The sequence below is a fragment of the Neopsephotus bourkii genome, unplaced genomic scaffold (assembly GCF_033783945.1).
Source record: "Neopsephotus bourkii isolate Nb327-2 ecotype Australia unplaced genomic scaffold, CSIRO-AGI_Nbou_v1 NB_2, whole genome shotgun sequence".
Lineage (NCBI taxonomy): Eukaryota > Metazoa > Chordata > Aves > Psittaciformes > Psittacidae > Neopsephotus > Neopsephotus bourkii.
The window spans coordinates 849,590-877,341 of NW_026900519.1; the positions used below are offsets into that span (position 1 = coordinate 849,590).

At 59.3% G+C, this 27,752-nt stretch overlaps 2 protein-coding genes across 4 annotated transcripts in view; both read right to left on the reverse strand.

Annotated features, from left to right (window-relative positions):
* The window catches only part of MPV17L2 (MPV17 mitochondrial inner membrane protein like 2), a 56,293-nt gene extending 29,648 nt beyond the window's left edge, over positions 1-26,645 (reverse strand). Inside the window, exon 1 of the mRNA XM_061359962.1 lies at positions 26,642-26,645. The gene's annotated coding sequence lies outside the window, so the exon portion shown is untranslated. The remainder of the gene's footprint in view (positions 1-26,641) is intronic.
* On the reverse strand, positions 1,257-26,881 carry MAST3 (microtubule associated serine/threonine kinase 3). Of its 3 annotated transcripts, none has more exons than XM_061352231.1 (28): positions 26,730-26,881; positions 24,236-24,267; positions 13,726-13,814; positions 13,412-13,484; positions 13,213-13,233; positions 12,156-12,234; positions 11,030-11,187; positions 10,212-10,287; positions 9,896-10,105; positions 9,715-9,816; positions 8,611-8,743; positions 8,046-8,113; positions 7,636-7,721; positions 7,319-7,527; positions 6,951-7,089; positions 6,596-6,728; positions 6,320-6,485; positions 5,967-6,068; positions 5,586-5,708; positions 4,525-4,634; positions 4,252-4,388; positions 3,849-4,081; positions 3,540-3,740; positions 3,230-3,456; positions 2,998-3,120; positions 2,710-2,846; positions 2,357-2,538; positions 1,257-2,257 (listed from the first exon to the last, which is right to left on the reverse strand). In XM_061352231.1, the coding sequence occupies exons 1-28, from the start codon at positions 26,766-26,768 to the stop codon at positions 1,263-1,265; spliced, it is 4,383 nt and encodes a 1,460-aa protein (XP_061208215.1). In that variant the 5' UTR covers positions 26,769-26,881; the 3' UTR covers positions 1,257-1,262. The 3 variants fall into 3 exon arrangements, with proteins under 3 accessions (XP_061208215.1, XP_061208136.1, XP_061208047.1); XM_061352152.1 differs by lacking the exons at positions 24,236-24,267; positions 26,730-26,881 and adding exons at positions 21,393-21,482; positions 21,940-22,001; XM_061352063.1 differs by lacking the exons at positions 24,236-24,267; positions 26,730-26,881 and adding an exon at positions 19,222-19,399.
* Between the last annotated feature and the right edge of the window lie 871 nt (positions 26,882-27,752).

The following is a 27,752-nucleotide window of genomic DNA, read 5'->3' on the forward strand; positions in this document are numbered from 1 at the left end:
TCCCCACATCCCCGCTGCCTTCCCAGACCTTTGTACAGACAATAGAGGAAGAAGCAAAGGAAAGACCGAGCCCCTCTGGCTGCTCATTTGTTGGGGTTAAACGGCACCGGTTTAAACGGGAGAAGCAGGAGACGGGACCTGGCACCAACCACAGGCACACAACATAATCCAACGCGCTGCTCCAGGGTGGGGAATGTGCCCGTTGGTGGTGGCACAGGGATGCCCGATGCCCATCACCGGCACCAGGGCAGCAAACGGCAGCGGGGAGGAAAGCTGGAACATGCACTATCAAATGGGAACGTTTATATCATAGAAAACAGTAGAAACGGGAGGGAAACGCTGGGTTGAGCCGTAGTTTTGTTGGATAAAAAGCGACGGGGGGGGGGGGGGGTCCAGATGCCAAATGAAGCAGCAGCAGCACAGGCGCTGCCAGGAATACTGGCTTTTAATGGATATTTGTATGCACTGAGCGATGGGCACCACGGAATGTGGTGAAGAGATGCAAAGAGCAAAGCCAACCCTAAAAACCCCATTACGGTTTGCACCTGATTCCTGCCCCCCCACGGGGAGGTCTCTGCTTTTCCCACTTTTGGGGGGCTCCAAAAGGCTCTGAATAAACCAATTAAAACCTTTACATCCGCTATACTCTGATAAATAAACTGCATCACCGCATGATGAACCCTATGCAGATACAATCACCCCTCTGCACCCCAGCTGGCACTGCCACTATTGGGGAATGCCGCTGTGGGGTTGGCTTAGGGCTTTTCATTTAAACTCCTCCAATTCCCCCCACCCCAACGGGGGTTTCTCGGGAGATTTTGGGGGTCTTTCCAGCTGAAACTGAAGTTAAAAAGTGGGGGGAAAGCGAGCGGGGTAGAAAACAGCAAGTGGTGAGGCTGGGAACTGCATGGAAAAGCCTGGGACACACACACACACACACTCCCCGCCTCCCCCGGGGCCGTGTGGGACCCTGCGCCGGTCCTGCACTGCCCGTTTAGCTTATAAAAAGTAATAAATTAATTGAGGACTCTTAGCATCGAGTCTTTGCTGTACACAAAGGTCGGGGCCAGCGAAGCTCCCGCGTCTCTAGAAAAATAAGAGCATCTCTCGAGGGGTACAAAAAGCCTTCGGGGGACCCCAAGTGCCAGGGCACAGCCACAGCCCGTCCGCGATGGCTCCAGGGATGTTCGCTATGGATACACCACAGGGAATGGGGATTTTGGGGATGCTGCTCAGAGCCTGAACCCTCCCGGTGTGGAGGCTCAAGGGTGCTTGGTCCCGCTCCATGCACTGCTCCGGGGTGCTGGGTGCTGAGCACCCAATGGCCCCTGGCCCCGCTGGGGTTGCCGGTGGCCGGTTGCTCCCTCTCTGCAGTTCCAGTGCTGCTGGGAGCCATGGTCCGGATGCTCGCATCCATCCCGCCACCGCAAGGAGATGCTGCTGTTGGGCTCCTCAGCACTGCGGATGGGGTAGGAGCCCTGGCATTCCCATTCAGCCACCGCCAGCTCCTGCTCGTCGCTCTCGGATCCCTGCACCGCGATCTGTGGGACCGAGCTGGGCTTTGGCTTCTCGGTGCCCCCCGCCTGCCCGCCTTCACCCTTGCCACCGTCTTCACTTGCCGACACCGCATCCGGCTCATCAAAACTCACTTCTTGAACCGCTTCTTGCTTCTTGAAGGAGTCCCGGCGCTCCGAGAGGTTCAAGCGTCGCATAACCACCACCTCCTGGTCCCGGTCGTGCCTCTCCGCCAGCCGGGAGCTGGCAGCGGGGTGATAACCGTGCTCCCCGGGGTACCCCGGTGCGTCACCCTCCCCGATGGCCTCCCCATCCATGGTGGGCATCTCCAGCCCCAGCTTGCGGGCACTGCCGGTCTTCTTCTCCACCAGGATGGTGACGATCTCAGCTGACTGGACACGCTTGAGGAGCGGGGAGCGGGGGCAATCAGCACTGCGGGGCCGTGAGCTCTGCCGGACGATGGTGGGGGGGGACAGGGTCTTTCCTTGGAAGGAATGAGGGGTTTTGGGGTACCCAGGGAGCGGAGATGGGGAGCGTTGGGGAGAAGGTGGGCGCTGGGCAGAGGAAGGGGTACAGGCGAGGGGTGAAGGGGGGATGCTGCTGGTGGATTTGCGACGTCCCACTTTGTAGCGTTGCCCACCCAGTTTGGGTGCGAGGCCGTGCAGAGAGCTGGGGCGCACGTGGCCGGCGGGTGACGTTGGGGTGCTGGAGGAGGGAGAGGTGCTCTGCGGGGACACAGCATCTACAGGGCAAAGAGAAAGAGGTCAGTGTGAGGGATGGTGATGGGGGCACACCGTGATGCCCCGGAGCAGATATCCCACCTTGGATCAGGTTGGGGTACCTGTGGGCAGGTCGGGAGCGGGGCTGCGGCAGGGAGGCGTGGGACCGGGGGACACGCTGTGTGTGGGGGACTCCGGGAGGCTCTCGCTGGAGGACAGGGAGTGATGGAGGCCCGAGGAGTAGCTGCGGCTGGTGTGCAGGACCGACGACTGCTTGGAGATCTTCTTGAAAAGGGATTTTCTCCTGGGGAAGGGGACACACACACAGAGGTGGTGGGGAAAGGAAGAGCCCTGAAAGCTGGTGGCTCTGGGTCTGCCAAGCTGGACACCACAGTATGGCAGAGCCAGAGCAAGCCCCCTCGGTGCGGCACACACCAGGACAAACGCCGTTTTATCCCAGCCCTATTCCACCCACCTCTCCTGGCCGTCCCTTTTCCTGCTCTTCTTACTCCTCCGCGCCATCCTGGTCTTGGAGCTGTTTTTCCGTGCGGGGCCAATTTTGATGGAGGTGTTCTCCAGGGCCGTGGTCCTCAGGGCCACTTTATTCCCACTCTGAGGGATGGGAAACGCATCACTGCACCGCATTGGATCCAAGCACCGGATCCAAACCAGCTCCTGCCTTGGCTGCTGGTGGAGGCGATGCTGGAGAGCTGCTGGATTGATGCACTGGTCCTTGGCACACAGCGTGGCTCTGGTCACCTACCTTCAGCAGCAGCTCCACGACGTCCCGATGGACTAACCCTAGCACTGACTCGCCATTCACATGTGTGATGAGGTCACCCGCTCTCAGCCCTGCTTCCTGCGCCGGGCTCCCCTCTTCCACGCTCTGCAAGCAAAAGACCAAGGTTTCATTTGGATGCAAAGCCTAAGTTTCCTCCCAGGGTTTTCCCATTGGGAAACCTGGTGCCTGGCACTACCGGTCCCTCCCCACGTACCCAGACCATGTGGTGCACGGTGTAGACGTCGCTGTCACCCATGTAGACGCGGATGGCGCGCAGGGTGAAGCCGTACTTCTTGCCCGAGCTGTGGATGATGATGGGGGGCCGCAGGCTGGCGATGGCCAGGGATGAATCTCGGCTTGGGGAGGAATCACGGGATGAAGGGTTGGATGAGAGGGAGTGGGGGGAGATGGGGCTCATCAGGGCACCTCCACTGAAGTCGTCTGCAAGCAGATGAAGCCGGCTTAGCATCGGAAAACCATATGGCAACGGACACAACGCAGGATAAACCACACAGGGCACGGACCTGATGTGATGATGAGGGACAGCGCTGAGACAGAGGCGGATTTGGGGACGCGGCTGCCCGGCGAGGCTCTCTGTCTGTCCGGCACATCCTTCTGGCTGCTCAGCCGGCGGCTCCCACCCGGCTCCAGGCCCCGTGGAGCCGGGGTTTTGGTGCCGGTGCTGTTGCTTCGGAGGCGGATGTGGTTCAGGCTGACGAGGTCGGCTGCGGAGAAGGGAGGAGGGAGAATGTGGGGGTGTGGAAAAGCCACCCCAAGCCACGTGGGGACCTCGGTAGGTCCCGGAGCATTCCACACTGGCATCGCACACACACCGGATAGCACCGACGGCTTCACCACACCACCGGTCCCTGCGTCAGGGTCTCCCAGCACAAACTTGGGTCTCTCCGGTTTGGAGGATGCCACGCAAGGGCTTTCATCCTCCGAGGAGAAGGCAAACTTGGGCATGGTGTCCAGGCTGACGGTGCTGGGCAGCGCAGTGGGGCTGCGGCTCCGCTCGTGCCGGGAGCTGTATGGTGTGGAGCTGCAGGATGTCCAGGAGCGGAGCCTGCATGGGGACAGCAGCAGGGCTTGGGACAAGCAGAGATGGTTGATGTGGCCACCATCACCAACACCTCTGCAAGCCCTTGGTGCCAGCACAAACCCGCAGTGCCGGCACAAGCCCTTGGCACTGGTACGAGCCCATATCAATGCTGCATCCCCCATCTCACCACGCACCGGGGTTCAGTGCTCGCCATGCGGCTCTTGTCCTCGTCTCCCGAGTGCCTGTCCTCCTTGTCCTCGTTGTGACTCCGGTCGGAGGAGGAGACGCTGAGGCTGGAGTTAACTGCCAGGAATTCAGAGCTGCTGTACACCTGAGGAGGAGAAGAGCCATCAGCAAGGAGCAGATTTGGGAAGCCAGGCTCTCTGGTATGAGCCAAAACACTGATGCTCAGCACACTGCAGTGCCAAAGCCTCTCATTGCGGATGCCAGAGGAGGATTTGGAGCACCTTGCTGAAGCGATGGGAGCAGGAGGAGAACTGCCCGATCTCCACGGATGATTCCTCATCGTTGGTTTCTTCATCCTCGGAATCCAAGTGCTGGTACCGCTCCGAGCGAGCTGAAAGCAAGAGCCAGAGCTGGCACCCTGCCCGCAGCGCACCGCATCCTGCCTCACCCTGCTGGGACCTGCACCCATGGGGGGCTGTATTGAGGCTGTCACAGCCCAGTCCCGTGTCTCTGGGGAGTTCTGGGGTGGGAAGGCCTTTGGTAAGACTGAGCAGCCTGCAAACAGGATTGCATCTGGTTTGTCACAGTATCACAGTAGGTTAGAGATTGGAAGGGACCTCAAAAGATCATCTAGTCCAATCCCCCTGCCGGAGCAGGAACACCTAGATAAGGTTACACAGGAACGTGTCCAGGCGGGTTTTGAATGTCTCCAGAGAAGGAGACTCCACAACCTCCCTGGGCAGCCTGTTCCAGTGTTCCGTCACCCTCACTGAGAAGAAGTTTCTTCTCAGGTTTAAGTGGAACCTCTTGTGTTCCAGTTTGTACCCATTACCCCTTGTCCTTTCATTGTTTGCCACTGAGAAGAGCCTGGCTCCATCCTCGTGACACTCCCCCTTTATATATTTATATACACTAATAAGGTCACCCCTCAATCTCCTCTTCTCCAAACTATAGAGACCCAGCTCCCTCAGTCTTTCCCCATAAGGGAGATGCTCCACTCCCTTCATCATCTTAGTTGCCCTGCGCTGGACTCTCTCCAGCAGGTCCCTGTCCTTCTTAAACTGAGGGGCCCAGAACTGGACACAATATTCCAGATGCGGTCTCACCAGGGCAGAGTAGAGGGGAAGGAGGACCTCTCTCGACCTACTAACCACCCCCCTTCTAATACACCCCAGGATGCCATTGGCCTTCTTGGCCACAAGGGCACAGCAAACTCGTGACTTTAGTTGTCAAGTGACCAGCTTCACCCAGGAGTTTTCCACCTCCTCCATCCCACAGGAGCATCTGAACCGGGATAACGGATTGACAGGGCAGGGGGAAAAGGGGATGGAGTTGGCCTCACTGTCAAAGTAGCTGGTGTCATCCTCCGACTCCAGCTGGGGGATGAACTCGGCCTTCTGCCGCAGCAGCCCGTTCCAGTCCAGGTGGAGGAAGAAGGAATGGTGCTTCACCTCATGTGCACCCCCTGCCAGGCAGAGAAACCCACATCAGGGGGAGCGGGCAGGATCCGGGATGCTCCCACTCCCATCCCAAATGGCACCGTCTCTCCTCCATGCACAGCAAATGGACCAGAGCCCTGTGCAGCCTTCTTGGGGTGAACCCTGAGCAGGAGTCCTCCTCTGAGCATCCTCAACATGGCTTTGGTTTCAGCACAGCCCCAGCTTGATCTAAACTGGGGTGCCCGGTCACCCCTCAAGCGCTACCCAGGCATTGCCGTGCGTACCGGTGCCCAAGCGTTCAAGGGGACACTGTCTCAGCAAGCGGGTGATCAGGTCCTGGGCATCTGCAGGAAGAGCCTCATCCCCTTCTGGCCACATAATTTCATCTGCAAGGATAAAGGAAAAGGAGTTTGGAGTGGTTGGAAGAGTTTGGGGATTGTGATGATGCGAGGATGCAGGAAAAGCTGCTTCCGGGCAAGCCCCAGGAGCTGCAGCACATGAAACCATATCCCAAACCAGGAAATCAAAGCTTGAGGAGCCCCTTTGCTGTTCAACTGGGGATGAATGAAGGAATGAAGCTCTCTATGAGCTAAGGATGAGCCATGGCTGCTGGGAAGCGGGAATCACCACCACTCACCGCTGATAACCTGCCCAAAGAGCTCCTCGGGGGTGTCTCCAAAGAAGGGGACGCAGCCCACCAGGAACTCGTAGAGGATGATGCCCATGGCCCACCAGTCAACGGGCTTCCCATAGCCCTGGATGAGGATGACTTCTGGGGCAATGTACTCCGGAGTGCCGCACACCTGCATGGGAAGCAGTGGCTGACACCTCTACAATGACCTCTACAGCAGGTCTCAAGGCTGTCCTGGTCCTTAGGGACAGCAGATCGGCCAAGTGGGGCAGGACCTCGTACCTGCTTGTCCATGAACTCCCGAGTGTCCTTCTCCATGTGCCCTTCATAGAGGTTCGTGGTCATGTTCATCAAGCCGATCTTCGACAGACCAAAGTCTGTCAGCTTTATGTGGCCCATAGAGGTGATGAGCAAACTGCAAGAGAAGACGGATGTCCCACAGTGATGCTGTTTGCTTCTGGGACCTGAGCAGGACCGGCCAGACCAAAGGACTCCTGGTCCTGGTGCAACAGCACAGAAGCAAGTATTTGGGCACCAAAACCTCATTCTGCCCTATCCCCTTGGCTTGGATCTGTGCCTTTCCCTTCCCCATCCAAACCCAACCCCATCCTTGCTCAGACCTGACACACGTCCTCACTTGTCAGGTTTGAGGTCCCGGTGGACGATGCCGTAGTTGTGCAGATACTCCAGAGCAAGAACTGTCTCGGCAAAGTACATCTTGGCCATGTCAACAGGCAGAGGGCCCATGTTCTTCAGCAACGTGGCACAATCCCCCCCTGTGGGGACACACACAGGGGTTCAGAGGAGGCAGGGGGATCATCAAGCAGGGCTATGAAGCCTCTCCTGCCAAGCAGGCTCCCAACAGGGAGTAAGGTTGTGATTCAGGATCACAAAAGCATCTGCTCGTGCTTTCCAACCTGCTCCCTAGAGCAAAGCCCAGGTGGTGTCCTTGATGCTCAGACACTGATGCTCCCTGCACCACCCAGCCCGGAATCCCATCCTCACCTTCCACATACTCCATCACCATGCAGAGGTGCCGCTTCGTCTCGAAGGAGCAGAACATGCTGACCACAAAGGGGTTCTCAGCGAAGGTGAGGATGTCCCTTTCCACAAACACCTGCTGGATCTGGTTCCTCAGGATGAGGTTCTGCTTGTTGATCTTCTTCAAGGCGAAGCGCTGCCGCGTCTCCCTGTGCCTCACCAGGTACACGGCCCTAAGAGACAGCCAAACGCCATGTGTTCTCCATATGTTCACCACCAGCAGCACAGGGCACAGACTTGGTTTGCAGATGGAGACAAGCGTTAGGAACATCCCAACTCACCCATAAGCGCCGTTGCTGATCAGTTTGATGGTCTCAAAGTCCCCCTCACAGGGCTTCCTCCGAGGAGCGGTGGCTGAAGGCTGGCTCTGAAGAAGACACAGGAGGTTTCTAACATATCCCAGCATGGTGGCACTCATCTGAGCACCATCAGCTCCTTGCTGCCAGTGGGCATCCCTCCCTGAGCCCCCTCCAGCTATAAACCCCATCCCCGAGATGCTCTGCAGGTCAAGAGTCCACTCAAGAAGCCAGAGGAGGGACTGTGAGCTCTTACACCTGAACACAGCAGCCACCTCTAGGGACAGCCCAAACTAACATCTCCCAGCCCTAGATAGAGGAGCTGCTACAAGGAGCCTTGGCGTGGGCTGAGGCAGGACGAAGCACATGGGACATGCAGGTAGGACCGTGCTCACCTCACAGGCATCATCGTTCTCTGGTGTGATGGTGTTCCCGCTGTCGAAGTGATCCAGCTGCACCATCTCTGCAGAAGATAGGGATGGCTTTTACCTCCTTCATGCTCAACCCTCACCAAAATAACCCCCACCAACCACTCGCTCTCCAAACTCAGACATCCCGCAGGGATTTAGCCCCATGCTCTGCCCAAGCTGGAGGAATTCAGGTGATGGTGTTAAGAGGATACGAGGTTAAACACTGAGAGAATTCATTTTGTCCTTGTCATTCCCGTGTTCCTCAGGGATTATGTCTCCCCACGAGGCCATGGTTTCCTATGGATTAAGTGGTCTTGAGCTCAATCTGCTTTGCTGAACGTGCTGGGAGCAATAATGAGGGATGTGAGGCTGGCCAGGAGCCTTGGACACCATCATCCTGGTCCTGCTGGGACCCATCCTACGACACCAGCGCAGCTCTGCTGGTCCCTCTGCCACCTCCCAGTGCTGATTCACGCTCACCAGTGGCCCAAACTGGGAGTCCACATCCCACTGCAGACCCTGGGGCTACCAACCTAAAGCGCTTCCCTACCCTCCAGTGGGTCCTTGACGAGCCCGAGTTGGCTGATGATGTAGCGGGGGATATCGGTCTTTATTCCCTGGCCAACTTTGGCGTGTCCTTCTGCAGCTTCCAGGAGGTGGTAAAACTCCTCCGGGTCAAACTCCTGGATGGGGAACACCACACACAGTTTAGGAGAGAGGCTTTGCAAAGTTAAACCCTTCCTTGAAGCCTTGTAACTGGGGACAGGCTCTGGAGAAAGCTGAGCACTGCTCCTGTTTCTAGCATCGTTCCCCCATCATTCCACATGGAAAGAGGTGATGGCAAAATATCTAGCCCCATGGGTTGGCCTTGGAGGGGAACCCAAGGAGACCACACCAGGAGCATGCTTTGACATGGTTCCATCTGCCAGCTGCAGGAACCACAGCTCAAAGATGAGGTGCAACAGCCAAAAAACCCCCCTTGAAATGGATGGTAAAACTGTCCAAGAAGTTCACTGCTCCCTGCTCCACTAGGGAAAACCAGCTTCTCCTCTGTCGGATACGGCTGGAATGCTAGGGATGGTCTTAGCTCCTTGCTACAGCCTGGCCAGGATGATGAGGAGGAGTGGTTCCCATCATGGACCAGGAGGTGGTGAGAAGATGCCTTGTGTTTCATGGCAAGCCTCCTCTCTGGATGGAGGATGATCAGGGGACTGGAGCACCTCCAGTATGGAGACAGGCTGAGAACACTGGGGCTGTTCAGCCTGGAGAAGAGAAGGCTGCGTGGAGACCTCAGAGCAGCCTTCCAGTATCTGAAGGGGAGCTATAGGGATGCTGGGGATGGACTCTTCATTAGGGACTGTAGTGATAGGACAAGGGGTGATGGGTTCAAACTGAAACAGGGGAAGTTTAGATTGGATCTAGGGAAGAAGTTCTTTACTGTAAGGGCGATGAGACACTGGAATGGGTTGCCCAAGGAAGTTGTGAATGCTCCATCCCTGGCAGTGTTCAAGGCCAGGATGGACAGAGCCTTGGGTGCCATGGTTTAGTGTGAGGTGTCCCTGCCCATGGCAGGGGTTGGAACTGGATGATCTTAAGGTCCTTCCAACCCTGACTATTCTATGATCCCATGACATCAGGAGCTTCCATGTCTCACCAGGCACTCCAGGAGGCGAGCAGGACGGGAGATGATGATCAGCAGCTTCCTCACCAGTTGGTCGATGAACTTCACCTCCTCGCTCTCGGAACGCTCCTGAGCCTGCCATGGAGGAGACCCAAGTCAGGCATCGCTCGGTGGCCTCAGGAGCACATGGGACAGGGAACTGCCCCGTACTCACATCCCGGAGCATCTTCTCGAGCTTCTCCTGCAGCTCCATGAAGTAGCGGGAGGTGATGAGAGCTCCCTGGGACTTTGCCAAGCAGTCACGGGCCAGCTCGATGATTTGGTGATGGATGAAGCCCAGCACCCCGTCTGCCAGCGGCAGCGTGCTGCTCGGAGAGAAGTTGGTGATGGTGTCCTGCAGACGCTCTTCCATCTGGGCCGTGGCCTGCAAGGCAGAATCATGCAATACCACGTTGGAAGGGACCTCAAGGATCGTCTGTATGGTGCTGCCTGGGAACACGCATCCCCATGCATGTATTCCAAGCGGTTACCTTGGGGAACCTCTCCTTGTAGACATGGTTCATCATCACCACCTCATTATCAAACATTCCACTCGTCCGTCCAGGGCTGCAGAGGGAGGAAACCACTTGTGTTATGAGGTCCAAATCATTTCCATCTATGCAAATAACTACTACCCCTGAAGAGCAATTTGTTCCTTCCTTCTAACACCCATCCCAAGTGGTTAAAGCTCATCTGAGTGCAGCCACCATATCCAGCAGCATCCCTCCCATCCTGCACGGATCTGGTCCAGGGAAGGTTAACCTCCCACCAACCCAGGTCTCCAAACTCAAGTCACTTGCAAATCCAGAGCTGAGAAGCTGGTGCATCAGTCACTTGGCTTTGAAGAATGAGCTCATCCCTCTGGATCCCACTGTTTCTTGCCACCATTGCTCTTTTTGCAGCTCACCAGCAAAATAAACCCCAACCAACCCACAGCGGATGCAGGGACCTTCATTAAACACAGCTTCTCTTGTACCCTCACCCAACATTACCTCTCCCATAGAACCATAGATGCTCATGGAATGATTTGTGTTGGAAGGGACCTTTGAAAGCCATCTGGGCCAAACCCCATGCAATAAGCAGGGATATCTTCAACTGCATCAGGCTGCTCAGAACCCCGTCCAACCTGACCATGAACACACCCAGGGATGGGGCATCTACACCCTCAAGCCAATATCTTCCCCACTACCCCAGCAAGGCGAAAACCTCGGGATGGGTTTAGCAGGACTGGGACACGTCAGGAACAGGTCACAGGAGGGCAGAGGATGCTTGGCATCACTGTGGGTGCTCCTGGCAGTGGGTGCTGTACCTCAGGCTCCTGGACCGAGGGCGCAGGCAAGGCGAGTGCCGCCCTTCCTCATCCATGACGCTCTCTGTGCTGCGGAAGTGCTTAGAAAGGAAATGCAGCTCGTCGGGGGTGGGCTGGTACGGCAGCTGGTGCAGGCGCTCCTGGGAGGATGAAGATGACTGGAAAGAGGGAAGAGATGGTGGGGATCAGGAGACGCAGCCTTGCTTCCTGTCAGGGGGTGGAAACCAGCAAGTCTGGCAGGAAAATACCCCTTGGAGCCTCTTAGGAGGCTGGAAATGCTGACAGACAGCAAGCCCTGTGCTTGGTGATGTGAAATACAGATGGCAAGGCCAGCCCAGGGGGATGGGCACTACCCGCTCCCACCCCAAAACCCCCAGCTCTCCCAGTCTGGCTCCACTGAGCCCCATCACTTGTATCTGCAGCATCCCGGGTAGCTCCTGCCCTGCCATATCCCTGCGCAGCTGGGATGTGCTCTGTGTGCACTTGACCTGTGCTCCATAGGGATGCTGTAACACCCAGAGATGCTGCAATGTCCAGGGATGCTGTAATGCCCAGGGATCCTGCAATGCCCAGGGATGCTCTAGTGCTCAGGGATGCTGAAATGCCCAGTGATGCTGTAACACCCAGGGATTCTGCAATGTCCAGGGATGCTGTAATGCCCAGGGATGCTGGGATGCCCAGCGATGCTCTAGTGCTCAGGGACGCTGCAACGCCCAGTGATGCTGTAGCAACCAGGGATGCTGCAATATCCAGGGATGCTGTAATGCCCAGGGATCCTGCAATGCCCAGGGATGCTCTACTGCTCAAGGACGCTGAAATGCCCAGCAATGCTGTAACACCCAGGGATGCTGTAACACCCAGGGATGCTGTAACACCTAGGGATGCTACAATGTGCAGGGGTGCTGTAAAGCCCAGGGATGCTCTAGTGCTTAGGGATGCTGTAAGCTGTTAGCTAAGCTCTACAGCTTTCTTAAAAGCCGATTTGGGAAGCAAGCTGCAGCTAAAGCACATGGTCCTCCAGGAAACAGAGGGGCTGCCTAGGAACCAACAGGCTTGAGAGGCCTTTCACCAAAAATCAAGAGGTTTGGGTTCTTCTTGCCTGCTACCATGAGAAAGCAAATGTTACCGAGACAGTGGAGCTGGGGGTGTTGGTCCCATAACCAGAGGAGGGTAGCGAAGCCAGTGACCACCTTCTGCCATCAGCCCTGTGAGTTCAAACGTGCCCATCACATACAGGAAAAACCAACAACATCTAAATGCAAATAAATAATGTCAGAGCGATAGGGATGGGGAAGAGGGTGCAGGTTTGGCTGGAATAATAAAGCCCTGAAACCTCTTTTTTGGCATGGACTGAAATAGGGTGAAATAAGAGGGGTTTGGAGGTGAGGGGGGATGTTCTGCAACCCCAGCAGTGAGAGCGAGCAGGGTCCTTGTGGAGGGACAGTGCCGGGGTGACTGTTTCAGATGGAGAAAAAGACCCCAACAACCTGCAAGAACCTGATTTAGAGCAAAATCCACCCCGTGGGACATTGTTCTATGAGACACCAGCATTCCTCAGGACCCATCGTGAGACAACAGGCACCGTGGAGCGGAGTCCGGTTGTAAACAGGAAGGGAACTGCTCCTACGCAGGCGAATGCTTCCTCTTGGAGATGGTTCTAATGGACGGGGTAACATCCAGGTCAAGATGAGGCCCTTCACCTCCTGCTGCTGCTTCCTGTGCGGGGCCAAGGACAGCAGGAGCAGGCAGGGTGCTGGCACTGGCACCACCGTGTATTTGGTGTGAAAACCATCTGTGAGCCTCCAGCTTTTTTCCATGTGAGGATCGATGGGTTAAATCAGCTGTTCCCCCCCTCCCATGGTGCAATTAATTCATTAGTTAAACAGGATTTTGGCATCTGCCTCTGCAGCAGTGCAGGGTGGGGAGGGGATGCAGGAAGATTTGCCTCGACGGGGACCTGAGCATCCATGGGAGCATGGATGAGCATCCATCGGGAGTGCTCAAAGCAGGTCTGAGCTCATGGCTGGGGTCACTATGGGGGGAACAGGGATATTTCTGCTCCCAGAGCTGCAGGGAGCCTGGTCTCAGAGCAACATATCCTGCCCACGGATGCACATAAAGCAGGGCTGTGTGATGGGGAGCAGATGTATCCCTGGAATGCAGCTCCAGCCTATCCCTGGTACCTGTCAGTCCGAGGAGCATGGCTGGAGTGGTCGGAGGCAGCGGTGTCACAGCAGAGCAAACAGCAGCAGACCAAAAACCAGGGAGGAAAAAGGGGACAAGCAATCAGAAGGAATCACTTGAGATGAGCAGAACAGCCTCAGCTGGGGGGGTATCATTAACAGTGAATAATAGAGGTCTGGGAGGGGGGCAGGAGCTCACCTGCGAGCGAATGGGAAGTTGATGGAGGTGCTGGCAGAGAAGTTGCGGGGACTGTCCAAGGGGCTGCTCCCAGCTATGGGGAGAAAGGGGGAAAAGTCACCCCAGTACCCCCCCGTGTGATGCCATGGGTGCCCCATCAGAGGAATGAGTGGGTAAGTCGCCCCCCATGTTATTCCATCCTGGCAAAGGCACCCATGGCCAGGAGCTGGTAACTCCTGCTGCTGCTAAGGTGCTGCAGAAGCACCAGTGTTACCCTTCAAAACGACCAGGTAAGTTTAGGAGATGCTCAACCCATCCCCTGGGACATCCCTTACCTGTTGGCACAGAGAGCGGGGAGAGAGGCCGTGAGAGGGTTGGAGAGGGGGTGCCCACCACCAGGCTCTTCCTATTGCTGCTTCGGCAACTAGGGAAGAAACAGGGAATTAATCTTGGGAAGCAAAGGACGGAGAGGACTGGACGGGATCAGACGTGTCCTTAACGTAAAAAGGACATGGAACTGTTGGAACAAGTCCAGAGGAGGCCACGAGGATGCTCAGGGGCTGGAGCACCTCCTGTATGGAGCCAGGCTGAGAAAGTTGGGGCTGTTCAGCTGGAGAAGAGAAGCTGCATGGAGACCTCAGAGCAGCTTCCAGTATCTGAAGGGGGCCTATAGGGATGCTGGGGACGGACTCTTCATTAGGGACTGCAGTGATAGGACAAGGGGTAATGGGTTAAAACTGAAACAGGGGAAGTTTAGATTGGATATAAGGAAGAAGTTCTTTACTGTGAGGGCAATGAGGCACAGGAATGGGTTGCCCAGGGAGGTTGTGAATGCTCCATCCCTGGCAGTGTTCAAGGCCAGGTTGGACAGAGCCTTGGGTGCCATGCTTTAGTGTGAGGTGTCCCTGCCTATGGCAGGGGGTTGGAACTTGATGATCTGAAGGTCCTTTCCAACCCTAACTATTCTATGATTCTAACTATCCTATGTAGGAGCTTGTACGTGATGCCCGTGCCAGGGGACCCGGCTGCCATCACCCTGTCCATTATGGATCTCCTGCCGCAGGGAAGATCCATCCCCAGGGATGGGCTAAGGGGTTATTTTTAACGATGAAGCACGTTGTGGAGGTGCCACGTGTGCTTTGGGCTTGTGGGGAGGTTCAGAGGCTGGCAGCCCCCTGTGCAGGAACAGAAACAGGGATGTAAAAGGAGGAAGTGATGGAAATGCCAAGCAGCCACAACCTGACCTGCTCCATCATGTGGAAAATCCCCCCCTCCACACAGTTCCTATAACCCCTTTACACTTGGTGGTCCCCATGTCACAGCAGATAGGACAGTTGGTCCCCAGCCCCATGAGAGTGCAAAGACAGTGCAGAATATCCTCCCCAGGCTGGGAATGTGAACAGACATGGATGCTGCTCATTGGAGGCCATGGTTTAACTTCACACCACAGCCAGACATACCCACAAATCAAAAGGATAAACCCAGAGTAAAGGGATTCTCCTCACATCCCAAACCCAGATGTGGATAGCAGATGTGGTATCTGGGGTGCAAAGGACAGTGCTTTGCAACCCATTGTCCCTCCAGATGGATGCACACGGAACGGATGCACAGCCACACATGACACCTAGCACCCCTTCACGTCCCTCTTGTCCCATCCCTTGTTCCTTGGGGGCAGAGCCCAGCCCCTCCTGGCTCCATCCTCCTGTCAGGCACTTGTAGGCAGCGATCAGGTCCCCCCTGAGCCTTCCCATCTCAAGCCCTTCCCATCACACTTCTGCTCCAGGCCCTGCACCAGCCCCATTGCCCTTCTCTGGCCGCATTCCAGCCCTTCAATGTCTCTCTTGTAGTGAGGGGCCCAGAGCTGAACACAGGATCCGAGGTGCAGCCTCACCAGTGCGCAGCACAGGGGCACAACCACTGCCCTGGTCCTGCTGCTGCACTGGTGCTGGTACAGGCCAGGATGCTGGGGGCTGGCAGAACCCTTCCTCCCCCAACCAACCATCCACCCCATCCCACCCCACCCCATCCCATCCCATCCCATCCCATCCCATCCCATCCCATCCCACCCCTGCCCGGCCCCTCCGTTTGCTTTTCTTGCTTCAACACCGGCTCCTACAGCTGCAAACCCACAGCCCAGCACGGAGCAAGAGCAAACCACAGCCTCTGCTGTGCTGGGTGGGAAACGGAGGCACGGCAAGAGAACCCGCTGCACCGCCCCAGCAGAGAGCTCTGTGCACCACGAGCACCCAGCTTCGGCACTGCTTCACCATCCCCTTGCTGCAGGGAGCAGGGGGTACACGTTATGTGTGCGTGGGAGCATCCCGAGGGATGCGGGGCTTGCTCCTCCTCGCTCGGTTTCATCTTGGAAGTGCAAACCAACCTCGAACGGAGCAAGCTGCAGTAATGGTGACACGGAGCGAGGCGATGTTTCCTGTTTCCGTGCGCTCCACCCTCGGCTTGCGCCACTTTAACCCCCCCTTCCCCTGGTGCATCAGCTACAGCTGGTTCCCATCCCTCAACTACGGGCTAGAAACAAGCCTCGGGGGCAGAGCAGAGCTGCTGAGCCCCGGAGGCAGGAGCCAGGGCTGCTGCCCTCTGCCTCCATCACCTACGTGCGGTTTTGGTACCAAACATGGAGTGGAAAATTGCTGTCAGCATCTCCTCCTGCCCAACGTTGAGGCTGCCTCAGCCTCGGCGCTGCCGTTGCCATCCTGCACTGATGTCAAAGGAAGTGTGTGGCAGCCGGCACAACCCCAAAGCCTGGAGCAGAGCAGAGTGGCGCAACCAGCATCTCCCACCAGCCTGCCAGCACCCACAGCAGCACCCAGGCTCGGCACGGCATGTGTCCACAGGCAGGAGACGGAGGAGAACGTGGCAGGAGCTGCACAGCACGGTGCTGCTGTCTCTAACTGCCAAATGGCTCTGCTGGGATCCAGTTGGGAATCAGCTCTGGGAAATGCATGGAGGGGATGCAGCAGGATCCGTACCCCTCAAACCTCCCAGAGCACCGTGTGCCAGCTGCCAGCACGGGGGAATCGAGGCAGAATCCTGGTGTTTGGGGTGAAGTTGGTGCACGGAGGTGGGAGCAGCATGGGCAGGGTCAGGCTGATAAGGGAGCAGGCGCAGTCTCAAAGGGCATCCACTGCCGGCTGCGTGATCAGGAGCACGAGCTGGCATTCCCAGCTCCCTCTGTACAAGGCTGCAGACAACGTCTCCCCCTAAAACTGGCTCCCACAGCGGGAGATTTGGGGAAGCGCCATGGATCACCACGTCCTGGAAAAATCGGTTCCTACTGGGACAAGTTTAACATCCAAAACCCATCGAAGCGAGCACCTACACCCTCAGTTTCCCCATGACATTTCTGCTCTGTGCCTTGTGACACGGTGATGAACTTGGCTGCCTCCAGGGATGGAGGCTGGGATGGGGGATGCTGGGATCTGGACTCTGGGTGGTGAAATGCAACACTGCATTGGCACAAGCCCTGCATAACCCCCTTCCCGAGCACCCAGCATCACTCTGCTCCCAGCCCAAAGCCTGGCACTGTGGATACACCGATGAACCCCCTCGAGCACAGCACCAGGCACCTCCCAAGAGCCAAATCCCAAATCCCAGCAGGGAATCGCGGGGTGACAAGTTGGGAAGAGCCTTTATTTCTTTGCACTGCAGGAAAACACCCTAAAGAAACTGCCCTACAGCCCTGCTCATCCCCATGGCACAGGTCCCTGTTAGCGGATGGGAAATGGTACCTATTACCTCCCCTGGCATGGTTTTCTATGGTGGGGGCAGCATCCATGCAGAAGAGCCCCATTAGCCATCGAAGCACTGTTTGTCCTGCCCCGCACTGGCCATCCCTGCATCCCTCCTTGGGGAAATTAGGATCCCTCAGACCTCTAATCCCACTAAATCACATCATATGTTTCCTGCCCACTGTGAAATAGGCCAGGCTGCTTCTCGCTCTGGATTCTAGGAATACCAAAGACAAGCAAATCCTCTGCCCTTTATGAGAATTACAACCTCATCATGCTCAGCTGGACACAGAGGACTGCCTAGATCATCTGTCCCATTACACATCCCCCCCAGGCCCCCCCACCCCAGCTTGGAAAGCCTCATCCAAGGCCTTTTCTTATTCATTAAGGGTCCCCAGGCCCATCCTCGCCCGTTGGCAGCAGCAGTTCCTAGAGCTCAGGTGAAGCCGGGCTGGGAGCGGCGCTGGCTGGATCCATTTGCTAAGCAACCACAGCGCTTTGTGCAGCCCACAGTCATATTAAAAGACATTCACAATGGGATTCTCTCCCCTCTGCCTCCGCGCTGCCTTAAACACCTGATTTCTGTAGAGCTGGGAGAGGGTTTTTATGCCTGGGCTGGCTCCAGCACCCCCAAACCTGATGGATGGAGGTGCCAGCTTTCCCAACCCACACCCCTGGGGCTCTGGGGGTGCTCCTTGCACCTTTGGAGGGCTGGCAGCGCTGCCTGTCCCCTTCCTTGGGGTCAAATCCCATCTACGCGCTTAGCTCAAGCCTTGTGTTGTAGCTGGAGACCTGGGGTAGCCCCTCAAGCACCCTATTTATGCAGCAGCCCCTGACACTACCCCAGCCCACTGATAAAGGGTATGTGAGCCCTTTGTTCCCCCCCATGGCTGGCTGCAAGGGACTGGCCTATTCCCACCCTGGCATGGGCCACATGCAATCAATGCAGTGCCCACCTCAGCACAGGGGCTCACAGGGGTATTTCCCCCCTTGTGTATGCAATACCCTCCCCAGACATGTAAAGACCCCCAACCGACACCACCCCCCCCCCCCCCAGCCATAGGTCTGGCCCATAGCACCCCAAAACGTGTGTCACCCAATGCCCTGGGACCCTCAATTCTGCACCCCCATAGCACTGGGCTCCCAACCAAAGCACCCTCTGATACATCCACAGCGCACTGCACACCCCTAAAAAAGGGTGCACAGCCCCCCCCAACCACACACCTTATTGTGCACCCCACAGTGCAAAGAGCCCCCCAATCCACATACACCAGCGCACAGCCCCCCCTTAATGTGCACCCCCAGTTCAAAGACCCCCCCAACCCACACACACCAATGCAAACCCCCCCCACCTTAATGTGCACCCCCAGTGCAAAGACCCCCCCAACCTACACATACCAGTGCACAGCCCCCCCCCACCTTAATGTGCACCCCCCAGTGTAAAGCCCCCCCCAATCCACACACACCAATGCAAACCCCCCCCACCTTAATGTGCACCCCCAGTGCAAAGACCCCCCCAACCTACACACACCAGTGCACAGCCCCCCCCACCTTAATGTGCACCCCCCAGTGTAAAGCCCCCCCCAATCCACACACACCAGTGCACAGCCCCCCCCACACCTTACTGTGCACCCCCCAGTGTAAAGCCCCCCCCAATCCACACACACCAGTGCACAGCCCCCCCCACACCTTAATGTGCACCCCCCAGTGTAAAGCCCCCCCCAATCCACACACACCAGTGCACAGCCCCCCCACACCTTAATGTGCACCCCCAGTGTAAAGCCCCCCCAATCCACACACACCAGTGCACAGCCCCCCTCCCACCTTAATGTGCACCCCCCAGTGTAAAGCCCCCCCCAATCCACACACACCAGTGCAAAGCCCCCCCACCTTCATGTGCACCTCAAAGTGCACAGCCCCCCCCGACCTTAATGTGCACCCCCCAGTTCAAAGCCCCCCCCAACCCACACACACCAGTGCACAGCCCCCCCCCCCCATTCACTCCGGTGCCCACCCTCCCATGCACGGTGTGTCGTGTCCCCCCCCCCCCCAAACCGTTGCAGGGCCCCACCGCCGCCCCGGTACCTCTTGGAGCGCTGGAGCAGGGCTCCGGCCGCCCGCTGGCTCCGGTAACCGGGCCGAGCCGCTCCCCAGCAGCTCGGGTCCGACATCGCGGCTCGCTCGGTCCCTCCGGGGCCCGGCCGCATGCACCGGCACGGCCGAGCGGCGCCGCCGGGGGCGCGCGGGGCCGGGACCGCGCCCGGGGTTGGGGTTGGGACCGGGACCGGGGCCGGGCTCCCGCCGCCGCCGCCCGCTGCCGCCCGCCCCTTCCCGTTACCATGGAGACGGGCAGCGCCCCCAAACGGGGCCGGGATATCCATGGAGACAGGGGTAGCACCCCCAAAAGGAGGGGAAATGGAGGGGGGGGTTTCCATGGAAACGAGGCAGTGCCCCAGTATGGGGTCGGGGTTAGTGAAGAGACGTGGCTGCACCCCGAAATGGGGTCGGGGTTACCTTGGAGATGGAGCATCACCCCAAAAACGGGCTCAGGGTTGCCACAGATGTGGGGCATCACCCCAAAATTGGGGTGAGGGCTAACGCGGAGATGGAGCATCACCCCAAAATGAGCTCAGGATTGCCACATAGGGGGGGCAGCACCCCAAAATGAGGGCAGGGTTAACATGGAGACAAGGCATCACCAAAAAAGGGTTCAGAGTTGCCACAGAGATGGAGCAGCACCCCAAAATAAGGTCAGAATTACTACGGAGATGGGGCATCACCCCAAAATGAGGCTTGAGGTTACCATAGGGATGGGGCAGCATCCCCAAATGGGGTCAGGTTACCATGGAGATGCAGCATCCGCTGCTGATGCATTCAAGGGGCATGAATCCTCCCCTCCAAGTCAGCAGGGGTGGCTCAAAGCCTGGGGGTCCCTCGGCAGGGGGGAGCACCCCCCTAACAGCACCCTGCCACCCATGGGACACCATGCTCAGCCCCAGCAGCATCCCACAATCACTGTCCCAGCTTTTGCATTCAATGGGGGATATCCTGAGCAAAGACCCAGTGCCATCCATCCTCCTTAGTGCCAGTGACAACACCCGGCGTGGCTGCACCGTCCCCAGCCGCATAGGGTGGCACTGCCATGCTCACCGGTCAGTGCCACAGCCAGGAACCCCGATGCCCCTGGGTTTGGGCAGGGTTTCAGCATGGCAAAAGGACAGCATCAACCACGGCAGCACCACGCTTCCCTTTGCCTCGTGCCAGGCAACCTCGAGATGCCAGCACGTGGATGCACGCAGGGATGCTGCCAGACTGTCTGCCATTATCCTCATCCTCGTTCCTATCGTGTCCCTATCCCAAGCATCCCCAAAACGCCCCCCCTCCCCAAAGCCTTAGCTGAGCAACTGCATGGCCACACGTGTTTTCCCACATGCCACAGTCACTGTGGGCAAGGGGTGGCCAGCCAGGGCTAGTGGTGGCAGGGACGGACTCCCATGTGCAGGTCGGGTACCTCTTGTCGGCCTGCACCCAATGGGTCTGCCTGTTGCTGGGCAGCAGCAGAGCTCCCCAATGGTGCCCCATCACCCAGCAGATGGATGGAGGCACCCAGCAGCACCCATGGGTGCTGAGCAGGCCGCAGCTCTGCCCCACAGGCGCCATGGGGCACAGGGCCAGGGTGTGACTGCAGGGTGCCAGCACACCCGCTGCACCTTGTCCCCGAGGCATAGCACAGCCAGCACATGCAGCAGGGTCCAGCCACCCGCCTCTGTGACAGCAGCACCCATCGGGGCACTGCAAGGGGCTGGTGGCATTTGGGGTGGGGGACACCCATCCCCCAGAAAAACCCCAGAGGTTTCTCAAGGGGTGAAGGTACAATCCCCCACTCTCACCCTGCTCCCATCATGGTGCCCATCCCTGATCCTATTTCAAAGTGATCCCCCCTCAAAACGAGGATGCTCAGTGCCAAAGCTTGGGCTACAGTGATGGTGTCCCCAGTGGGGTCCCCAAAGTGGGAGCTGGCCGCAGAGATGGGGCCCACCAGCATGGCCAGGGCACTTTTGGGGTGCACAGGGCTGGGAGCAGACCACAGCCATGTTGCCCAAAGCACCCTGCAGAAGACAGCGCTGCTTCTGAGGACCCCCAGGGCACCGCAGGCGGGGGGGGACCCACCTTGCTGCCCCCAACTCCCCCTCTACCTACTCTGCTCCCCAGAGCTGGCAGCTGTGGTGTCCAGGGAGGGTTTGGGGGGGTCTTACCTCCAGGGGTGCAGGGTTAACAAGGGGCTGCAGGGGCTGCAGGGGCTGCAGGGGCTCAGCAGCGTCGGGCTCTGGCTGCTCGGTGACAAGCTGCAAGGCAAGACGTGCCGGTGCGGCGTCAGCGGGCGCCATGGGCAGCCCGGCGGCACAGCCACAGCCCCCCCGGTAGGGCTGGGGTGGGGGGCGATGGGGCCAGGGGTAAACAGTAGAGGGGACAAGGGCTGGAGGGGGAACCAGGACTGGGGTGGGGAGAAAGGTGGGGAGCAGAGGGGACTGCATGGACACTGCGGGGTCTAAGGCTGCTGGAGATACAGCGGGTGGTCTGGTGCTGCCGGGGGAGAGAGGATGCTCCCGGGGGGAGCCGGGGCTGTGGATGCAGGAGGAAGGGCTGGGACCAGCGGCGCGGGGGTGCAGGTACAGCGGGATGGACAGGGATGAGGATGCTCCGGGACGGGGATGCAACAGGACGGGGATGCCCCGGGGCCCTGCCGCCCGTAGCCCGCTCCCGGTCCCGGTCCCGGCGAGCCCCTCCCCGGCTCCGACTCACTCCAAGGTCAGCGAGGGGATCTTCAGCCTGTCCCGCCGCGACTTCATGGCGCTGCCGCCGCCGCCGCCCCGCTCCGCTCCCGCCGCCCCGGCTCCCCCGCGCTGGGCGGCTCCCGACGGCGGGCGGCGGCCCCGGCGGGGATCCCTGCTCGGCCCGGCGGGCCCGGGCCCGCCTCTGCGGCTCGGCTCGGTTCGGCTCGGCTCGGCTCGGTTCGGTTCGGCTCGGCTCGGCTCGGCTCGGCTCGGCTCGGCTCGGTTCGGCTCGGCTCGGCTCGGTTCGGCTCAGCTCGGCAGCCCCCACACCCCCGGCGCACCCGATCAGTTCCGTACCGTGCCCAGGATGTGCTGCTGGTGCTGACACACCGCAGCCCCAGCACAGCTTCCAGTATTGCCCCAGTATGGCTCCAGTGAACCCCTAATGCAGCCCCAGCACAGTTTCCAGTCTAGCCCAGTGCATCCCACAGAGCCCCAGTATGGCTCCAGTGAACCCCTAATGCAGCCCCAGCACAGTTTCCAGTCTAGCCCAGTGCATCCCACAGAGCCCCAGTATGGCTCCAGTACACTCCTAATGCAGCCCCAGCACAGCTTCCAGTACAGCCCCAGAGCATCCCACAGAGCCCTAGTATGGCTCCAGTGAACCCCTAATACAGCCCCAGCACAGTTTCCAGTACAGCCCCAGTGCATCCCACAGAGCCCCAGTATGGCTCCCGTGCACCCCTAATACAGCCCCAGCACAGCTTCCGGTACAGCCCCAGTATGGCTCCAGTGAACCCCTAATGCAGCCCCAGCACAGTTTCCAGTATAGCCCAGTGCATCCCACAGAGCCCCAGTATGGCTCCAGTGCACCCCTAATACAGCCCCAGCACAGCTTCCGGTACAGCCCCAGTGCATCCCACAGAGCCCCAGTATGGCTCCAGTGAACCCCTAATGCAGCCCCAGCACAGTTTCCAGTCTAGCCCAGTGCATCCCACAGAGCCCCAGTACGGCTCCAGTGCACTCCTAATGCAGCCCCAGCACAGCTTCCAGTACAGGCCCAGTGCATCCCACAGAGCCCCAGTATGGCTCCAGTGCACTCCTAATGCAGCCCCAGCACAGCTTCCAGTATTGCCCCAGTATGGCTCCAGTGCATCCCTAATACAGCCCTAGCATAGTTTCTAGTACAGCCCCAGTGCATCCCACAGAGCCCCAGTACGGCTCCAGTGCATCCCTAATACAGCCCCAGCACAGCTTCCGGTACAGCCCCAGTGCATCCCACAGAGCCCCAGTATGGCTCCAGTGAACCCCTAATGCAGCCCCAGCACAGTTTCCAATATTGCCCCAGTATGGCTCCAGTGAACCCCTAATGCAGCCCCGGCACAGTTTCCAGTATTGCCCCAGTATGGCTCCAGTGAACCCCTAATGCTGCCCCAGGCACAGCTTCCAGTACTGCCCCAGTATGGCTCCAGTGCACCCCTAATGCAGCTGCAGCACAGCTTCCAGTATTGCCCCAGTATGGCTCCAGTGAACCCCTAATGCAGCCCCGACACAGTTTCCAGTATTGCCCCAGTATGGCTCCAGTGAGCCCCTAATGCAGCCCAGCACAGTTTCCAGTACAGCCCCAGTGCATCCCACAGAGCCCCAGTATGGCTCCAGTGCACCCCTAATGCAGCCCCAGCACAGCTTCCAGTATTGCCCCAGTATGGCTCCAGTGCACCCCTAATGCAGCCGCAGCACAGCTTCCAGTATTGCCCCAGTATGGCTCCAGTGAACCCCTAATGCAGCCGCAGCACAGCTTCCAGTATTGCCCCAGTATAGCTCCAGTGAACCCCTAATGCAGCCCCAGCATAGTTTCCAGTACAGCCCCAGTGCATCCCACAGAGCCCCAGTATGGCTCCAGTGCACCCCTATTGCACCCCCAGTATGTCCCTAGCATCCCTCTGGTGCCCTCTCAATCACGTCCCCCAGCATGCAGCCCTGTGACCCCTGACAGCACCAGCCCAGTGCCAAGAACCCCTCCTGCCTTACCTCCACAACACCCCAAAACCACCCTGCAACAGCCGCACTACACCCAAACACACGCCAACCAACACACCGCCCCAGTACAGCTGCACAACTACCTCCTACCACAGCCCAGCACACCTGCAGCGCAGCACCAGTACATCCCAGTGCACCCCAGCACGCACACAGCTGGGCCCATCTGGTACCAGAGAACACGGTGATGCCACCCCGAATTTGGGTACACTTGGGACCCATCCCTGCTGCCCCCCATGGTGCTGGTGCCTTGCTCCATGTCCCTCCCATTGAGCTCGGGGACTTACGCTCTTCCTCGGCGCGGCAGGCTCAGCTCCTTCTGCAACGAGAACAGGGAGAAGCAGGGTGAGAGCACGGCCCCAAGCATTGCAATGGGACCCCCACCTCCTGACAACCCCCTGGCAGCATCCCCACTGCCTGGCACTGCAGGATCGGGCCCCATTCACTGTGCCCCAGCTCTGCTGTGCTGGGTGAGGGTTACAAATCACCCTACCCAGGGTCAACACAAGGGGCCCCGGGGTTGGTGGTCCCATAGCCAGGCATGGGACTGAGGGCACAAGGGTGGTGGAGAGGGCGCAGCACCCAGCTGCCTGGCTGCACTGTGGTATCGGGGTGATGGCTGTGCCCTGTCCCCCCAACCCTGGGTGTGGGGAGCAGCCGGGTGTCCCCATGCTGTTTGTATTTCCAGCCACTGGGAATATTCCTTGCAAGGGCTGTGTTTGCTTGCAGGCACAGGGCAAAGGGCAGCTGTGCAAGCAGGAATTCCATCCCACATCATCCTCTCGGTGTGGCGGACACTGGGTGGCTGTGGCACAGAGCCAGTGCCCACCTGTGTGCCATACAGAGCGGCACAGACCCCATGGGCACAGTGTAAGGGGCTGGTTGTGCCTTGGCATGCCGCAGGATGCTGGCACATGTGCCGGGTGCATGTGCTGGTTAATACCCCATCATCACCCTGATCCTGCACCCACCACCAGTGCCCACCTGCCCAGCACCCCTAAGCAGCTTAGACACATTCCTGACATGGGCAAGAGCTCCTCATATGGGGACAGACGGCAGCAGCACCCATGCACCCACACTGCCCCCGAGCGCCCGTGCCTCATCCCAGTGCCCACGCCACGCAGCCCCTGCGGAAATCCCGGGATTGGGGCGCGCTGCTACGCAGTGATGCAGCAGCATCGCCATGGCAACCGGTGACATCATGCCTGGGTGCACAGGGACTCCGCATTCCCCGAGCCCACGGGTGTCTGTGTGCCCCGGGATGGCGAGGGTGGGTGCTGGGGGTAGGTGCTGGGGGTGGGTGCTGCAGGCAAGGGTGAGTGCAGGGAGTGGGTGCCTGCATCTCAGTGCACCCAGCAGCACTGGGTGACCCCAGAGCTGGGCTGGGGAAGGGGGTGCAGGGTCCCTGCCTGGAGAAGGATCCCCCCCCCCCCAGTACCCTCACCCAGCCCTGCTGTCACCCACCCTGATCCCCACCAGACCCGGGGCAGAGAAGGGTCACACTGAAGGTTTTACTGCTCAGCCATGTGCAGATGGGACAGTGGGACTGAGGACAGACACCCTTGTCCCCCACGCTCCACAACACAGCCTCCCCATTTATCTATGGGTGCAGGAGTGCAAAGTGGTCCTGTGGCACCCAACACCCATCACTGCTATGGGCTCTGTGGCCATGCTGCATCCCCAGGGACAGGCAGAGCATCACCTGAGAGCCCTGGGAAGGATCCCTGAGGGGCAGCACCACAGCACCAGCACCCATGGAGTGCCTGATGTGCTCATCCAGCACAGCACATCTCCCATCAGCACATCCCGGGATTAAGCATCAGCTGATCCCTGCGGGGATGGCACTGGGGACGGTGTCACTGCTCAGTGCTTTGGGATCAGCTCCCTGGTGGGAGCCCCTTCTCACCCCTCCTGCCATGGGGATGTGGGCACGCAGTTGGGGCCCATGGCTCTGTTCTCCATGGGGAATGCCAGGAACAACACCCACAGCCAAGAGCCCCGGAGCCCATGGCCACGGCTGCATCCACAGCTCCCACGCAGCTCCCTCCCGGGCTGAGCGCGCAGCGGAGCGTGCCTGCCCCTCGGAACTGCCAGCTTGGATGAAGGCAGCACCGTGCATCCTCCAACCGCCCAGGCAGCTCAGGCCAGGCCCCCGTTACTGCGGCTCCGCTCCGCAGATGGGGCTGGAGGCGGGAGGACACTCCAAAAACTGGGCTCTGTGTGCTGGGGGGGCTGCGGTTGTCACCCCTCCAAGCACAGGGTGGGCAAAGACCCCTTGGCCTGCCAGAACACAGGGTGATGGAAGGGGCAGCTCTTTGGAGGGGTAAATCAGTGCTGGGACAACAGTTTGGCACAGACCAGCATCGTGCACTGTGCTCCCATGGGAGCCCCCAGCCCTTGCACAAGTGGGTGCAGCCACTCCATCACCCCACAGCGTGTGGCTGGGGCTCATACCCTGCCCTGCTCCTGTTACCCCCATCACACACTGCTCACACACGGCACCCACCTCTCACAGACACCTAACCCAGAGCACCCAACTCCCACGCACAGCACCCAATTCTAGCACACGCACACCCGCAGGGCACCCAACTCCCACTACACATCACCCGCTCCATACACACACACAGAGCACCCATCCCTCACCCCCAGCACCCACCTCTTGCACCCGCAGCACCCTTCTCACACGCACCCACAGCACCCCCCTCACCGCACCTGCGCTCCCCCCGGACCCGCTGCCCGTGCCCGCTGCCGGGAGGCTCCTCCCCGTTCCCCGGTGCTCACCTGGAGGCCCCGGCGCCGCAGGATGCTGGGCTCGTCCATCCCCGCCGCCGCCGCCGCCGCCTCCCGTTGCGCCCGCTCCTCCCGGGGCGCCGCCCAGCGGCCCCTCCGCGTCACCGGACGCGCATCAGCATCGAGCCCGGGGCTGGCACAGAGCGCCCGGCTCCGCGCAGCCCAGCGCAGGACATGGGGCTGGCACCGCACGGGTCGGGACAGCGCAGGGCTGGCACAGTCTCGGTGGATGGGTCCGGGTCCAGCCCAGCACGGCACAGCGTGGCACAGCACGGGGCTGCCTGGCTCAGAACGGCATGGCATGGGACTGACACAGGAAAAGCCACCCTGGCTCGGTGCGGTCCAGCCCTATGGCACAGCACGGTCCTTATAGCCTAGCACTGCCCAGCGCAGCCCAGCCTGGCCTGGCATGGTCCTGCATGGCCCAGCCTGGCATGGCATGCTACATACAGCATGGCACGGCCCACTCAGCCCAGCCCCAGTCCTGCTGTGTGTTGCAGCATGGCACAGGCTGGCATGGCTTGGTTTGGCATGGCACAGCGAGGCAGGAGGTGCCAGGGGACCTCCTATACCCTCACACCCCGGCCATGCAGTGCAATGGAGGGGTCCCAACAGCACTGTCCCAGTGCAGGGATGCTCCGGCCATGGCTGCCCTGAGTGAAAGCCACACAAGGGGACACTCTCTGTGGGAACAAGGGGACTCTGTGCATGGCCCTCGGTGCCACCCGGCTCCAGCATCGCGGGGTCACCCGTCCCATCACGCGGCTGCCAGCGTTGTCCCAGTGACACCGTGTCCCTCACTGGGGCTTTGTTTGTGCCTGCAGGGGACAAGTTGTGCCGGGGATGGGCACAGGAGCCCGGTGCTGGCGTGGGTGCACACTCACACTGCTGCAAACCCAACAACCCCACCTTGGAGCAGCCACTCGAGACCCACTCAGGGCAGGGGACCAAAACCACGGCAAAGAATAAAGCATCCCCCTCCAAAACCCCAAGACATCTTTGCTTACCTTGCGG

Bases quoted from the DNA above. Each gene is read 5' to 3' on its own strand.
- MAST3 (XM_061352152.1), bottom strand. From the start codon at position 21,986: ATGAAGTCGCGGCGGGACAGGCTGAAGATCCCCTCGCTGACCTTGGA. The intron at 21,483-21,939 runs GTGAGTCGGAGC...CTTGCCTTGCAG, and splicing joins ATCCCCTCGCTGACCTTGGA to CTTGTCACCGAGCAGCCAGA. The intron at 10,288-11,029 runs GTACAGCACCCA...CTCCCTCTGCAG, and splicing joins CCTCGGTCCAGGAGCCTGAG to CCCTGGACGGACGAGTGGAA.